The sequence below is a fragment of the Erinaceus europaeus genome, chromosome 4 (genome assembly GCF_950295315.1).
Source record: "Erinaceus europaeus chromosome 4, mEriEur2.1, whole genome shotgun sequence".
In the NCBI taxonomy this organism is placed as follows: Eukaryota; Metazoa; Chordata; class Mammalia; order Eulipotyphla; family Erinaceidae; genus Erinaceus; species Erinaceus europaeus.
The window spans coordinates 104,555,754-104,571,965 of NC_080165.1; the positions used below are offsets into that span (position 1 = coordinate 104,555,754).

At 47.8% G+C, this 16,212-nt stretch overlaps 2 protein-coding genes across 8 annotated transcripts in view; both read right to left on the bottom strand.

The window, feature by feature from the left end:
* The window catches only part of TULP3 (TUB like protein 3), a 57,383-nt gene extending 51,345 nt beyond the window's left edge, over nt 1–6,038 (bottom strand). The window contains exon 1 of one of the 3 annotated variants that reach the window (XM_016189635.2): nt 5,919–6,038. In XM_016189635.2, coding sequence (XP_016045121.1) covers nt 5,919–5,959 — 41 coding nt within the window. In that variant the 5' untranslated portion in view covers nt 5,960–6,038. The remainder of the gene's footprint in view (nt 1–5,918) is intronic. The other 2 variants (XM_060190284.1, XM_060190283.1) reach the window with 2 other exon arrangements.
* A 2,114-nt stretch (nt 6,039–8,152) lies between these two features.
* RHNO1 (RAD9-HUS1-RAD1 interacting nuclear orphan 1) lies at nt 8,153–16,162 on the bottom strand. 5 transcript variants are annotated; one of them, XM_060190288.1, is made up of 4 exons: nt 16,045–16,162; nt 15,548–15,911; nt 11,027–11,278; nt 8,153–9,476 (listed from the first exon to the last, which is right to left on the bottom strand). In XM_060190288.1, the coding sequence occupies exons 3-4, from the start codon at nt 11,192–11,194 to the stop codon at nt 8,919–8,921; spliced, it is 726 nt and encodes a 241-aa protein (XP_060046271.1). In that variant the 5' UTR covers nt 11,195–11,278; nt 15,548–15,911; nt 16,045–16,162; the 3' UTR covers nt 8,153–8,918. The 5 variants fall into 5 exon arrangements, with proteins under 5 accessions (XP_060046271.1, XP_060046268.1, XP_007526332.1 ...); XM_060190285.1 differs by having other exon boundaries at nt 15,382–15,911; XM_007526270.3 differs by having other exon boundaries at nt 15,382–15,808; nt 16,045–16,134.
* Nucleotides 16,163–16,212: the final 50 nt, after the last annotated feature.

Sequence of the window (16,212 nt, forward strand, 5' to 3'; positions counted from 1 at the left end):
ATTTTAGCTCTATTAAAAGTGCTAATACATCATCATCTTCCCCTTGTGAGTACAGTTCCACGGAGTATTTGGTGGGAGGCAGAAACTACATCAAGCACTTACGCATAGCCTAGTTTAAAAGCTAGGCATTAAAAGCTGTGGCTTTCAGTGGTGCTGAAACTGAACCTGAGACCTCAGAGCCCCAGACATCAAAGTCTTTTTTGCATAACTACTATGCTACTTCCCCATGCCCAAATGACTAATTTTTTATTTGTGGGTTACAAGATTTTAAGATAGTTCCAATTATACCCACCACCAGAGTTCTATGCCCTCACTCTCTCACCTCCCAAAAATAACTATCATAGTTCTCACAAGTCTTAGAAACAAGTTTGTTTGTTGTTTTTTTTCAAGTTCATGTATATCAGATCCACATGAGTGAAATCATCCAGTTGTCTTTCATCTCTACTTATTTTGCCATTATTTTTTATAGCAAAGTAGTATTCTTTGGGGAAAAAAATATATATCTATATCCCATAACTTTGTTAGCCAGTCATCTGCTTCCACTCTTTGGCTACTGTGAATAATGCAGCTGTGAACAAAGGGGTGTATATGTATGTCCCTTTGAATTAGTGTTTGCATGTCTATTAGATAAATGCCTAAAACTAATTGGTATTACTGGGTAAGAAGGTAATTCCTTTTTTTTTTTTTTTTTTTTTTTTTTTTTTACCAGAGCACTATTCAGCTCTGGCTTATGGTGGTGTGGGGGGGGACTGAACCTGGGACTTCGAGCTTCAAGCATGACAGTCTGCATAACCATTATGTTAACGACACCACCCCCACCCCCCACCCAGTAATTCCATTTTTACCAAATGACTAAATCTTAAAAAACTAAGAAGGAAAACTACACCACTAACCTCTTATATTTAAGTGGTCAACAGAGCACAAAACTGAATTCCTATGGTATTTCACTAAGTCTGCCAAGAACCTCTGCAGTCAAAATGCCAGCTCATCTAGTATTTGTAGGTAGTAAATTTCCCAAGTCAGTGGGGGGATTTTGAAGAAGCCCTGGAGGAAATTGATTACTGTACTGGAAAAGAGTCATCAGATTTTATGGTGTCCATTGGGGGCAATAGCTATTAATAAAGTGATTTTCTCTAAGCCAACTGACAAATTGATTCACATTACTCAATCCTAAATGTCAATACCAGAATGAATACTTTATTTTTCTCCTGTACTGAGACACCAAAAGCATATCTGGCTAGAACAAAAACTGCTTCTGGGAAAAGATCAAATCAGGACAGCCAAAAATGGCACCACTGAAGTCCATCTTTCCTCATCTGAGGAGAAAGTTAGGATTGTGTCTTCTCACTGACTGGCCCCACAATCTGGAATGGATTAACTGCAGCCAGGGATAGGAAAGCTGTTTCCTAAAAGGCCCATTCCTAGTGACACAGCCAGAGAAGGGAAGCATGCCTGGGGAAAGAGGCACCCAAAAGAAAAGCTGATGACTGTCTGGATCATTCACTTGGCCCCAGAGAAAGCAGCCAGGAAAATTGCTTTAGACCTCTTTCACTGTGCACATCTCAAAAGCAAAAGAGCACCCTTTTAAGTGAACCTAACCAGTTATTTTATCTTAACTGATTTTTACTGAGTAAATGGTTCACAAGACAACTCTCTCAGGAATACAGTTCTCCATCTCCCCAAGATATGTACTGGCCAAGCTCACCACAGTTTCAATGCTGTATGTGTCCACTCTGTCTCAATCTAAAACAAACAAACAAACAAAAACTGCAAAGGAGCACATGCCTATTGCTTTCTAGCCCTACAACTTAAAATCACCAGAGTCCTAATAATACTTATTTTTATGAGACATACAGAGAGAGCTCAGCTCTGGTTTATGGTAGCAGAGAGGATTGAAACTGGAGCCTCTGGCGTGCAGGTCCTATGTGCTAATACATTGGGCTCTTTCTTCTGTCCAAAAGAAGAAATTTCAAGAATGGGAAAGGAATAGCAAGAAATTATTCAACACAAAGAATATCTATCTTCAGGGGAAGATAGCATAATGGTTCTGCAAATAGACTCTCAGGCCTGAGACTCTGAGGTCTCAGGTTCAGTCCTCCATGCCACCATAAGCCAGAGCTGAGCAGTGCTCTGGTAAAAAGAAATATTTATATCTTTAGTAAGTTCTCTAAGAAATACAGGACTTGGGAGTCGGGCGGTAGCGCAGCGGGTTAAGCGCATGTGGCTTACCGGCGTAAGGATCCTGGTTCAAGCCCCCTGGCTCCCCACCTGCAGAGGAGTCGCCTCACAGGCAGTGAAGTAGATCTGCAGGTGTTTATCTTTCTCTCTCTCTATCTATCTTCCCCTCCCCTCTCCATTTCTCTCTGTCCTATCCAGCAATGACGACATCAACAATAACTACAACAATAAAAAAACAACAAGGGCAACAAAAGGGAATAAATAAATAAATATTTTTAAAAATTAAAAAAAAAAAAAAGAAATACAGGACCACGTAAAGTAGCACAGAAGTTCATGCAACAGTCTCTCATGCCTGACACATCAGGGGCTCCGGGTTCAATCCCTGGCACCACCATAAATCAGGGCAGAGCAGTATTCTGGTGAAAAAGAACAATTAGGAGAAAAAATAAAATAAACTATGAAAAGAAAAAAGAAATCTGTCAATGTATAAATGAGGTGACATGGAGACAATGAGAAGACACAGTTTTCATGGAGTTCAGTTTGTACCTTTTGAAATTTGAGTCCTGTACAATTTGGGCTGGGTGTCCTAGGAGGTAGCACAGTGGACAGAGCACTGGACTCTCAAGCCTGGCCCCATTGCACTGAGGGAAGTGGTATCTATCTATCTATCTATCTATCTATCATCTATCTCAAAGTCATCCCAAAGCGGTGAAGTCCCAGTAACAATAAGCAAAACAGAAGGCTGGCAGAGAACAGGCCTTGCATGCCATCAGGGCAACAGTGTAAGAGTGGGGCTCTGGCTTCTCTCCTTGCCTTTCTCACGTGAAACTCTATCTCACATGAAATAAATGAGACAGACATTGAGTTATTAAAACACTCAATTTGGGAATCAGGCGGTAGCATAATGGGTTAAATGCAGGTGGCACAAAGCACAAGGATCTGTGTAAGGATCCTGGTTTGAGCACCCAGCTCCCCACCTGCAGGGGAGTCGCTTCACAAGCAGTGAAGCAGGTCTGCAGGTGTCTGTCTTTCTTCCCCCCCTTTGTCTTCCCCTCCTCTCTTGATTTTTCTGTCCTATCCAACAATTATGACGTCAATAACAATAATAACTACAACAATAAAACAAGGGCAACAAAAGGGAATATTTTACAAAAAAATAAATAAATAAATAATAAAACACTCAATTTGGGGTGGCCAGGCGGTAGCATAGCAAGTTAAGTGCACATGGTGCAAAGCGCAAGGACTGGCATAAGGATCCCGGTTCAAGTCCTCGGCTCCCCACCTGCAGGGGGCAGGATTGCTTCACAAGCGGTGAAGCAGGTCTGCAGGTGGGTGTTTGTCTTTCTTGATCCCTCTCTGTCTCCCCATCTCTTTCAATTTTTCTCTGTCCTATCCAACAACAACAACAGCAATGACAACAATAACAACAACAATAAACAACAAGGGCAACAAAGGGGAAAAAATTGACTCCAGGAGCAGTGGATTCGTAGTGTAGGCACTGAGCCCCAGCAATAACCCTGGAGGCAAAAGAAAAAAAAAACACTTTTTTTTTTTTTTTAACAAGAGCACTGCTCAGCTCTGGCTTATGGTGGTGCAAGGGAATGGTGATGCAAGGAACTGAACCTAGGACTTTGGAGTCTCAGGCATGAGAGTCTGTTTGCATAACCATTATGCTATCTACCCCCTCCCTGAGCTTTTAAAACAAACATAGAATCTCTGGCCTTCACAAAGGTCCCAAAAGTGTTCTTTCAAACTCAAGTTCCAGGTTTGACCATTGCAGATACAGGAAAAACACTTTCAGTTCACCTGTTTGTTAATAATTTTTCTAAATTGCTGAAAGCAAATCTTTCTCATGGTAAAACAAGCACATCATTCATAGAAGAACCAAAGGATCAATTACAGGAAACTTAAAATCCACATTAAAAGTCACTAACACACAACAACTCAATCTGAGGCTAAAGGAGCAAGGCCTTCCCACTGCTGTCAGGGACAAGGAGTTAAACTGTGACAGCAGCAGCACCAACACTCCCCAGGGCAGGAGGCACCGGTGATTCACACAGTCCCTCTGATGACAATCTGGAAATTAAAGAGCTGGGTTATGTGGGGGGGGGGGAAGGAAGAGAGGAAAACTTTAATACTTTTCTTTTGTACTCTGGGTCCTATAATTAAAAACTGGCCTCCTGCTCATTCAAAGCCAATTCCTTCGTCTTTTCCCCCCAAATAATAACAGTCAGGATTCATATTAAACATTTGGTGCCCATGAAACTTAATATGCTAAGGCCATTTGGCTAAGAGTTTGTAAATGTCTACAATGAAGCTAGTACTGTTTGAATTCAACTAAGTTCCTATATTTTATCTTTAATTCCCCTTAACACACTATTTTATTATTGTTGTTATTATTATTCATGAGAAAGATAGGAGAGACAGAAAGAACCAGCCATCACTACTCTGGTACATGTGCTGCTGGGGACTGAATTCAGGACCTCATGCTTGAGAGTCCAATGCTTTATCCACTGCACCACCCCTCGGACCACAACACTTCCACTATTTGTATCTTTAAATGGAGACTACTGGCTTAAAAGGAAAAAAAAAGAGCAGCAAACAAATTTCAGTTCAGAGCACAGGTCTCAACAAACTAAAACTTGATGAAAGAGGTGAGTTCTTCACCCCACTCTCTCTTTTGTGAGCATGTCTTTTTTAAAATGTGTTTTAATTTAATTTCACAGGTCAGAGAGGGGAGGGAGAGAGAGAGAGGTTGAGAGACCCCAGCAGAACTGTTTCACCACTGGTGAAGCTTTCTCCCTGCAGATGGGGTCCAGGGGCTTGAACCCTGGGAGCACGATGATGTGTGTGCCACCAGCTGTCAGTGACCATGGTCCTTTATTGATCCCAAGTGTCTGGGAAGGTAGCCTAGTGTGCAGAGCCCCTGCTTTGCAAAACCAAGCCTCAGGCTCCACCCTAAGTAGGGCTTAGGGCCAGAGTGTGGTGCTCCACACACACACTCTCCCCTTCCACTTTCTCTCTCACCAAACAAGTAAATCTAATTAATAAAAATAAGCCGTGGGGAAAACACGGCAGGCAGGCAGAGCGCAGGACTTGCATGCCTGGGGTTCCCGGTTCTGTCGCCTGGTCAGCAAGAACCAACGTGGTGTTCTGGCTTGTCGCCTTCTGTCTCAGAGGTAATAAATAAAACAAGTCTTTTAAAATAAAGACAAAGTGAGGCTGCGCAGTGGCACACTCCGCTGAGCACACACATCGCCATGCAAAGGACACGGGTTCGAGCCCCCAGTCCTCACCTGCAGGGAGAAGCTTCATCGGCGCGAAGCCAGGGCTGCAGGTGTATCTCTCCCCCGCCCCATGTCTGTCTATCAAAATAAATAAATAAATATGGTATAGAAGGAAATGAGGTCAAGTTACTTAGGTACTAAACTAAGTGTCAGCGCCCTCTCCCGGCTGACCACGGACGACCCTGCGGCCGCGGAGCCGACCTGCCAGCCCCCGGCCGAGGGGCACAGCCCCGCCCCCGTCCCCCAGCCACGCAGCGCTCACCCGGGCGCGGTCCGGCGGAGAGAACCGGGTCCCCGCTCACCCCCCGCGGCCTCCGCCACGCCCGAGGCCCCGACCAGCCCGGGAGGCCGGCGACCAGCAAGGCCGGAGTGGGGGCGCTCGGGAAGACCGCGGCGTCTGGCGAGGCCTGGCCCCAGCCCCGTAGCCCCGCCCGGCTCCCGCCGCCCTCTGACCTGTCCCCGCAGGACACCAGGCGGCAGCGCGTAGCCTCCATCCCGGCACAGGCAGCAAATCCAGACCCCCCAGCACCGCGGCGGGCGGCCTGGCCAGCGGCCCGCCCCCTGGCAACAGCACCCCGCACTGTCGCCGCCTCCGATTGGCCCTCTGGAGCACTGCCTTACTCCCATTGGCTGCGTGGCCACCAAGAGAAGCAGAGGGTCTCCAAGGGGCGGAGCAGAGGCCGCTGCTTCACCATTAGCTGTACCACGGCCGGGGAGGAGCACTGCGACTCTCCTATTGGCTATATCTCTATGCAGAGGATCATCGCTTCTCTCTTATTAGCTACTGCACTGCCAATGGGAGATGCGGAAGGTTATCTAAAGGGCGGAGGAATCTCAAGCAATCCCACCGCCCCGTTGCTTTCATCCGGCCCCGCGGGAAGAGCGGACTTCAGAGGCGCAGCCGCCAAGACTTCGTCTTGGCCGGAAGGATCCGCTTTGTTGTGAAACTCTTAATATGTAATAAAATAAATCTTAAAAAATAATAATCTATTTGGTCCACTCACCAGCACCACCATATGCCAAGGCTGAATGGTGCTCTGATACTCAATCCCCATTCTTTCCTTTTCATGAAAATTTATAAGACGACTTTCTAGGCTGGGGGATTGCTCAGCGCTAGAGCAAAGGGCTTGCACGCCTGAGAGCCCTGGTTCTGTCTCTGGCACTGTCATGTCAGGGCAGATCTGCGCTCTGGTCTTTAATCTTTAATTTTATTTTAATGAGATAGTGCAATAGATACAGTGTTTATAATAAAGTCCCAAATTTAATCCCCAGCATCATATAAGCCAGAGTGAAGCTCTGGTTCTAACATTAACAAATAATAAATAATAAAATCTTAAAAAAAAAAAAAAAAAGAAAGAAAGAAAAAGGAACTGTGCTGGCATCCCCACAAAACTGGATTCCAAGGGCCTTCCTCCTAGTGGGGCTGATGCCAGTCTCAATGACACACACTTTTCCTAGTTATAAGGTCTGGCAGTCTACCTGCACAGAAGTTATTTTAAGTCATTCCCAGACTGTCATAATGTTCTTTTCCATGTATCTCACTACTAACTGTGGGTCATCTTCAAACATTGGTCCCCTATGATGTGATCTCTTTCTAAACCTGTACTCTCACCCCTTAGGTCTTGCCAACCTTTTTTCTCACCACCAATTCACTGTACTAGAAACCCCTACATACAGAGCACTTTGAGGGGGAGGGCCTCAAGAAGTGCCCACCAGAGTCCGTGCCTTCCTCTGTAAAACAAGCCCTCTGCCACAGAATTTTGTTCCCATCCTCTCTACAAAACATCCTGACAAAGGTTATTATTGCACAGGGGCTTTAATTCATAGGATCCCAAAGTCAAAGTTGTTCCCACTTTACTCTGGAATCTCTAGAAGGTACAAAACTTGGCACAAGTTTCCAGGAAAGTAGATTATTGCACTTAACAGCCTGGGAGGTGGTGCGGTATATAAGTATTGGGCTTTCAACTATGAGGTCATGAGTTCCATCTTGCGCATTCAAATTCTAGGGTGATCCTCTGGTTCTCCCCAACTGATTAATTATATGTGTTTTTAAATAAAGTTTTTTTAAAAAATGTATTTATTCCCTTTTGTTGCCCTTGTTTTATTGTTGTAGTTATTGGATAGAACAAAGAGAAGTGGAGAGAGGAGGGGAAGACAGAGAGGGAGAGAAAGACACCTGCAGACTTGCTTCACCGCTTGTGAAGCGACTCCCCTGCAGGTGGGGAACCGGGTACTCGAACCAGGATCCTTACACTGGTCCTTGTGCTTAGTGCCACCTGCACTTAACCCGCTGCGCTACTGCCCGACTTCCCAATAAAGTTTTTTAAGAACATTGCATTTATAAGGTCAGTTTCCAGTCAATACACTCACTGGGCCTATTCTCTGTACTTCCAATTCCCAGTGTAAAGTCAGTAGAGCTAACCTTGTTGGCCTTGTCCTGACTGGGCTGGGCACAACAGGCTCTCAAATGCTGACTGAACTATCCGTATGGGTGAGAGGACAATGGAATAGGGGAGAGAGCATAATGGTTATGCAAAGACACTCATGCCTGAGACTACAGAGTCCCAGGTTCAGTTCCCAGTACCACCATAAGCCAAAACTGAGCAGTACTCTGGAAAAGAAAAAAATAAGACACCGGTCTCACTCTGTTGACTAGGCAATCCTACTCGAGGTATAGTAAGCACTACTCTACGAAAACCCTCAACATTTATTTGCATACATTCTAAATAGTTATTGCAAGATAGCATTTCTCCTTGCTATTTACCAATAATATTTAGTGCTTCGGTTGGAAGCAAAAACCATTTCAAAGCCCAGCAGACCTAGGTGACTGTTCTTTGCCCCAAGGCAGCTGAGTTCAGCTCAGCAGGGCTGGCGCCTTCACTCAATCTTGTCCTTTCAGCAGATGAGCCCAGGCTACAGAGGTGGCAGCTCAACCTCAGAAAGTCAGCGTTTGTTTTATTTCTGTCCATCCATCAGCTCGTGGAGTGACCTGACACGTAGCCAGAGCTAGACATCAGGCGATGAATGAGTATGAATTCACGGGAGGCAGTCAGAGGATTAACCCGAGGACAGAATCACTGCATCAATGACAGTCAGAAGCTGGAACTTCTAAAACCTTCCTACAACCATTTATTTCCATACTCGGTGAAGAGTTACTAAAAGTGACCAAAAAAACAATATATATATATATATATATATATATATAAAATAGTTTTATGAGCAAGAATGGTTTGCGATACTAAAAACTCTTCCAGCCAGACACAAGATATTATAAGAGGCCCATCTAGGCCGTGAACTTCCTCCCAGGGCCAAGGCCCAAGCTGAGTCCTTGTTCTTGCAGTTGACACTGGTGCTATTGCCATTTCCCTGGACCGGTGGAATGGAAGTGAGTCTGGGAGAGCCCCCAATCAACTGGGATCCCTTAGCCTGCGGCCAGTGGTGTGGGGGAGAGGGTCAGCTGTGCACCAGGAACTGGCTCTCGCTCAGCTTCCCGTGCTCCTGGAGGTAGGCGAGCAGGTGGCGTCGCCTGCGCCAGGTGACCTTCACCCCGTATTTATCTTCGGGGGTGTCTGTAACTAGCACAGGCCCAGGCTCGGGGCTCCTGGGGATGGCGATGCAATGGGAGCTATGTGGGCGGCGGGTCCTCCTCGGATCTGGGGGTGGCGGGGCAGGGTTCCCAGGAGAGGTCCCAGGGGTGTGGAGGCTGGGCAGGGGGAACACATGCGGCAGGCTGGGTGTGTGTTGAGACAGCGGCCCGCAGCTCTGTGGGCTGATCATGGGAACCAGGACCCTTCCAGAAGCATCCTTTTCTGCTGGAATGGAAAGCTCCCGGCTGCAGGGAATCCCAGATGCAGCTGCCGCAGGAGAGGTAGGCGGGCTCTGGAAGGTAAGACGCTGGAACCTAGAGGCCGAGGACTTGCGCCCTGAGGGCCTTGCCTGGTCTCTGCACTGCCGCTGTTTCCTGCAGATGGGGAGCCTGTTCTCTACCACCTCATCAAACTGCGGGGACACCTGAGGTGCCAACAAGAAAGAGAAATAAGTGAGGTAGGTCAAAGACATTTCACCTGGTAGTTACCTCTCTGTCTTCTGCCATATATACAGAGCAATTCTGAACCCTGATACCACCTGGGAAGTGCTAGGGCAGGGCACTGGGAGAAGCTCTGGCATTGTGCTGTCTCTCTATCTGAAGATCTCTCTGGAGTATGAAGTCCTAGAATACTTGGCTGCACCTGGGTACAAAGCAGGTGCTTCCTAGGTGAGCTGTTTTGCCAGTCCTTCCCATACTATTTATTTATTTATTTGAGAACCAGAGCATCACTCTGGCACCTGCAATGCTGGGGACTGAATTTGGGACCTCATGCTCTAAAGTTCAATACTCTAGTCACTGTGCCACCTCCCTGTAACTCTCATAGCTTTTAAACTGTCAGCATAATGGTCTACAGAAGACTTTCCTGTCAGAGGCTCTGAGGTCCCAGGTTCAAGTTCCAGCACCAGATGGTGATGCTAGGGGTTGAACCCGGGACCTTGGAGCCTCAGGCATGAGTCTTTTGCAGAACCTCTGTACTGTCTCCCCAGAGACACTCTTACACTGAATTATTTTAGAGGAATGCGGGGGTGGGGGGGAAGATTCCATTACAAACCATTGTCTCAGTTTGAAGTCCGAAAAGAAAATAGATCAGAGACAGGTGGTGGCACGCCTGGTAGAGCATACTTGTTCCCATGGTCAAGGACCCAGGCTCAAGCCCCCAGTCCCCACTTGCAGGGGGGAAACCTTCACCAGTGGTGCAGCAGGTATGCAGGTGTCTCTGTCTCTCTCTCCCTTTCTCCCCCTTCCTTCACAATTTTTCTGCTATCAAATAAATAAGATATTAAAAAAGAAGAACGTGGTCCAGTGGCTAGGGAACTAGACTCTCAAGCATGAGGTCCCGAGTTCAATCCCCGGCAGCACATGTATCAGACTTATGTCTGACTCTTTCTTTCTCTCCTATCTTTTTCATTAATAAATAGATAAAATCTTTTAAAAATAAAAACAAATAAATAAAGAAGAAGAACAAGGGAGTCGGGCGGTAGTGCAGCAGGTTAAGTGCACATGGTGCAAAGCGCAAGGACCGGCGTAAGGATCCTGGTTCAAGCCCCTGGCTCTCCACCTGCAGGGGAGTCACTTCACAAGCAGTGAAGCAGGTCTGCAGGTGTCTATCTTTCTCTCCCCATCTCTGTCTTCCCCTCCTCACTCGATTTCTATCTGTCCTATCTAACATTGATGACAATAATAATAACTACAACAATAAAACAACAAGGGCAACAAAAAGGAATAAATAAATATGCTGGAAAGAGACATAAATGTACTTTTCCTCCTTATTCCTGCCCTTTTGGACTGTCTTAAATATATATATTAACATGAGAGAGGAGAGAGAGGGAGAGATTGATTGAACCAGGGCATCATTTCAGCAACATGCGAAGCTGGGTTTCAAACTTAGGATTTCATGCTTGAGAGTCCAGTGCTCTAGCCACTGCACCACCTGCCTAACAGAGCAGAAGGCAAAGCAAGTACGCATGCTCACCCAGGAGGTAGCTGTGCTGTGGTCCACGGGCTTGCTGGACACCTTCCTAGTGTGGGTGACAGGCAGTGGTGGTTCTGCGTAGTGGTGCTTGGCGCCCTCAAGTGGCGGTTGCTGGAACTGCAGCTGGGCTTTCAGGGAATTCCTGCCGCGTTTTTTGGGGGGAGGCATCAACAGGTGACTGATGGAGGGTTAGTATCCACATGATGCAGGGTGTAGCGGGGATGGGAGGGAGGCACCAGTTCCAATCCATGCCTGCAGAGAAGAAGCAAGAGCTGGGGGAGGGCCAGCAAGATAGCTCACCTGGGAGGGTGCTGACTTCAGCCCCCTCCACTGCACTGGTGGAAGCTTCAGTGCTGTGATTCATTCTCATTCTCTCTCTCTCTCTCTCTCTCTCCCTCTCTCTCTATCTGAAAAGAAGGGATCCCAGAGCAGTGAAGCCCTGGCAATGATAAAAAATAAATTAATTAAATAAAACTTAATTTATTTTTTAACCAGAACACTGTTCAGCTTTGGCTTGTGGTAGTGTGGGGGATTGAACCCGAAACCTCAGAGCCCCAGTCTTTTTGCAGAACCATTATGCTGCCGCTCCCACCCCCTGGGGAGAAGTCAACTGTGCTGGTTTCCAGCTCTTGCTCACAAATCTGCCAGACAGCCCAGCATAAGCCGCCACCCCTCCTCCAGGTAGTAAAGCACAGAGCCCCCCACACCAGCAAGTAAAAGCCCAGAGTTCACACTCACAGATATTCACTCAGTGAACATTCCCCAAGTGCTCATGTGTTAAGTAGCATGTTGGGTGCTGGGAGCTTTATCACTAAGTAATGACTGGGTGAGCTCCATTCCAGTAACTGAGGCACCAGGGACCAACCAGGAACCTTAGGCCTGCAAATCCTGTACTCTACCAGCTGAGCTATCCCCCCTCCCATGGCTTAACAACATATAATAAAGTTTGAATTCACTGGATGCAAAGCCTTTGTAGGGACACAAAGGCTGAGTGTCTCTATCTGCAGAGTCAACACTATGACAACAGGAAGATGCCTCTGCCCACTCCCTCCAGAGGTCTTCCCAGAGACTGAGCCCTGACCTGGGGTGGGGAGGGGGGCACTGTGGGCTGGGGAGCAGCACACACATAGGCTGACTTGAAGGAGGACAGAGCAGGGGGTCCCCCACACCATGCAGCTGGGCTCAGGGATGGCAAGGAGAGGTGAGAGGCAAGAAGGGAGGTGGGGGCTCATTTAGGCTGGACAAGCCAGGAGAGCTTCTGGACATGAATTTGAGCCTGAGCAGTCACTGGCACAAGTCACCTGGGAGTTTAGAGCCTCTTTCAGTGACTGTGAACAGACAGATAGTAAGTGTTTTGGGACATGGCTTGCTGGCAGAGCCTGGACTTGTACGCATGAGGCTCCGGGGCCCATCCCTACTGCATATACTGGTGTGGTATTCTGGCGTGTGCACGTGTGTGTGTGTGTGTGTGTGTGTGTGTGTGTGTGTGTGTGTGTGATATAAATGAAATCAGTCTTTTAAAAAAACTGATTTAAAACACATATGCAATATACATTAATATGCTATCTACATCTAAGAAAAACCCTTAATGTCAAACAGGACTCTGGCATACCTACCCCCACAAGAGCCCTGCTCAGCTCTGGATGATGGTGGTGCTAAGGACTGAACCTGGAACCTTGGAGCTTCAGGTTTTTTTTTTTTTTTTTTTTAGGCATATGTCTTTTTGTAGTGCCACTGTGCTGTCTCCCCAGCCCAAGATTATATATGTTTTAAGTGAGTCATTGTACTTCTGTTTAGATTGTGTTGTCACAATAAATTAATCTCCCTAGCCCACAGACCACCAGTTTTTGCTCTCAAAGAAGAGGCTGTCTTTTTCCCAGAAATGAGAAATCTGCATCCATACCTCTCTGTCCCTCTGGGCTGTGAAAGGTGAAAGATCAACAGTGTCTGCAGTCAGTTCAGGCCCCAGCACTCTCCTGCACCCCTCTTAGGCTCACAGCTCAACCACCAGCAAGAAGTAGTGAACAACAAATACTCCAGTACTTAACAGATTCAGCTTACTCAGGTGCCCCGCCCCCACCCCACTGGACTACAACTCCATGTCCTAAATGCACCCCAAGTTCAACAGTTAAATCTGAACTCATGATCCTGTGCACACACACACACACACACACACACCCCAAATATCATTCTCTTGGAGCCCTTGCTCAGGGGAGGGGATCAGCAATCACCCACCCAGTTAGGTGGCAGGAAGCCCACCATGCTCCTTCCCCTCTTCCTCCCAGAACTGGCCACCGGCCACCGGTTTCCCTTAAACAGGTCATCCAGGGGGTCGGGCGGTGGTGCAACGGGTTAAGCGCACATGGCGCGAAGTGCAAGGACTGGTGTAAGAATCCCGGTTCGAGTCCCTGGCTCCCCACCCGCAGGGGGGTCACTTCACAAGCGGTGAAGCAGGTCTGCAGGTTTTTCGCTTTCTCTCCCCCTCTTCTCACCACCATTTCTCTCTGTCCTATCCAACAACGACATCTAGGACAACAATAATAATAACCACAACAACTATAAAACAAGGGCAGTGGGAGTCGGGCGGTAGAGCAGCGGGTTAAGCGCACGTGGCGCAAAGCGCAAGGACCAGTGTAAGGATCCCGGTTCAGGCCCCTGACTCCCCACCTGCAAGGGGGGTTGCTTCACAGGTAAAGTAGGTCCGCAGGTGTCTACCTTTCTCTCCCCCTCTGTCTTCCCTTCCTCTCTCCATTTCTCTCTGTTCTATCCAACAACAACATCAATAGCAACAACAATAATAACAACAATAAAACAACAAGGGCAACAAAAGGGAATAAATAAATAAATATTTAAAAAAAAGAGGGCAGCAAAAGGGGAAAAGGGGGGAAAATAGCCTCCAAGGAGCAGTGGGTTCGAGGCATCAAGTCCCAGCAATAACCCTGGGGGCAATAAATAAATAAATACATAAAAACAGGTCGGGGTCGGGCAGTAGAGCAATGGGTTAACCGCACGTGGCGCAAAGCGCAAGGACCAGCGGAAAGATCCCAGTTCAAGCCCCCAGCTCCCCACCTGCAGGGGAGTCCCTTCACAGGAGGTGAAGCAGGTCTACAGGTGTCTGTCTTACTCTCCCCCTCTTTGTCTTCCCCTCCTCTCTCCATTTCTTTCCGTCCTAGCCAACAACAATGACATCAATTACAACGATAATAATAACCACAACAATGGTAAAACAACCAGGTTAACAAAAGGGGAAAAATGGCCTCCAGGAGCAGTGAATTCGTGGTGCAGGCACCAAGCCCTGGCAATAACCCTGGAGGCAAAAGAAAAAAAAGAAAGAAAAAAAACCCAGGTAATCCACCAGTGAGAAAATAGCTCACCTGCTAAAGTATGGGACTAGCATATCTAAGGTTCCAGGTTCCATCCCCAGGTCCACCTGTGCCAGAGCGATGTTCTGACTGGACCCCTCCCTTTGTGTGAAGCTCCCTCTCTTCATGTGTAATCAATAACCTTTATATTTAGAAAAGACAGCACTGCTGATTATGCAGCAGACTGTCGTGTCAGAGGCTCTAAGGTCCCAGATTCAATTGCCAGCACCACCGTCAGCCAGAGCTGAGCAGCTTTGGAGATGTGTGTGTGTGTGTGTATATATATATATATCTCATACATATATACATATATATGATAGTGACAGACAATGAGGCAGAAAGTGAAAGCACAGAAAGAGAAAGGCAAAGAGAGTAAAAGGGACCACAGCACTGAAACAAAACATGTTTTGTTTGTTTGTTTTATCTAAAAAGAATTTTATAACCAGGGCTGGAAAAACAGCTTACTTGGTCAGTGCACTTGCTTTGCCATGTGCTCGACCCAGGTTCCAGCCCGGTCCCCACCACATTGAAAGAAGCTTTGATACTGTGGTGTCTTTATCTACCTTTTAAAAAAATGTAAAAAAAAAAAAAAGTAGATAGCATAATGGTTATGCAAAAAGGTTCTCATGCCTGAGGTTCCAAAGTCCCAGATTCAGTACCCTCTTACCAACATGAGCTCTGGTTAAAAATAAATAAAATAATAAATAATATACTAATAGCAGTGAAAGCAAGGGGAAAAAAAAAAGCATGTCATCCATGCAATAAAGCCTCTCTCCCTGTCCCGCCATCCAAATTCTGACAGTTCTGCCTGACAATTTAGCAAGTCTCACCCACAGCCTGGGGAGGATTCTGTCTACACCAGTCACCACCCTCCAGGCCTCAGGGTTAGGATGGAGACAGGTCTCAGGGCTGAGGCCAGGCGACCTCCAGATGCCAGGGACCACGGGATGTGCAAGCAAGGCTTAACTTGTAGACAGAGCAGCAAGGGCTTACTTCTTAGTGAAAGGAAAATGCAGCGGCGGCCATGTTCCCTTCCTCCAGCACACACAGGGCTTCCTCCTGCTGTCAGCCAAGTGGCCTTGTAGGTGTCCCAAGAATCTGCTCCTTCTGCCCAAGAGTCTGCTGATAACTCAGACAAGGCGTACTCTCGAAAAGTCACCTGTGAAGCTGGTTGCTGAGAGTGACTATGGAAGGCTGATAACTGTACAAAAGGGCAGCGCCACTGTGCCGGGGCCCAGCCCCCTGTCCGGCTGGGTCTGCCGCAGAATGAACACGGCTTCCTGCATTAGAGCCTCGGGTGTCCGTCTCTCTGCCCGGGAACCCCACGCAGGGACGGTCCAGCTGGGGCCAGAGGCCGCGGGTTCGAGCCCCGGCACCGCTACATCAAACAGATGTATGAAAATGCATCTAGGGCGGGGGGCTGGGAGGCATAGCATGTTTATGCAAAGAGGCTTTCCTGCCTGAGGCTCCAAAGTCCCAGGTTCAATCCCCCGCGCCACCATCAGCCAGAGCTGAGCAGTGCTCTGGAGAAAAAGAAAAGGAATGCATCAATAGATGTCTAACATGCATTCAAAGGGATTGGAGTCGTATAGAGACGGGGACCCCTAGACCGCCCACCTCGCCCGCCGGGGTCACGCCACCCTCGAGCTGCCTCACCCGCCGAGCCGCCGCCGAGCCGCCGCCGAGCCGCCGCCGAGCCGCCGCCGAGCCGCCGCCGAGCCGCCGCCGAGCCGCCGCCGAGCCGCCACGTTCTGGCCGCGAACGCGGAGACACGGACGGCGCCGATTGGCTGCGAGACCTCACGTGACGCAACGCTCCGCCGGC

Coding starts and splice junctions, on each gene's coding strand:
- RHNO1 (XM_060190288.1), bottom strand. CDS start 11,194: ATGCCTCCCCCCAAAAAACGCGGCAGGAATTCCCTGAAAGCCCAGCTG. Junction 9,477..11,026: donor ACAGCACAGCTACCTCCTGG/GTGAGCATGCGT, acceptor TTGGCACCTCAG/GTGTCCCCGCAGTTTGATGA.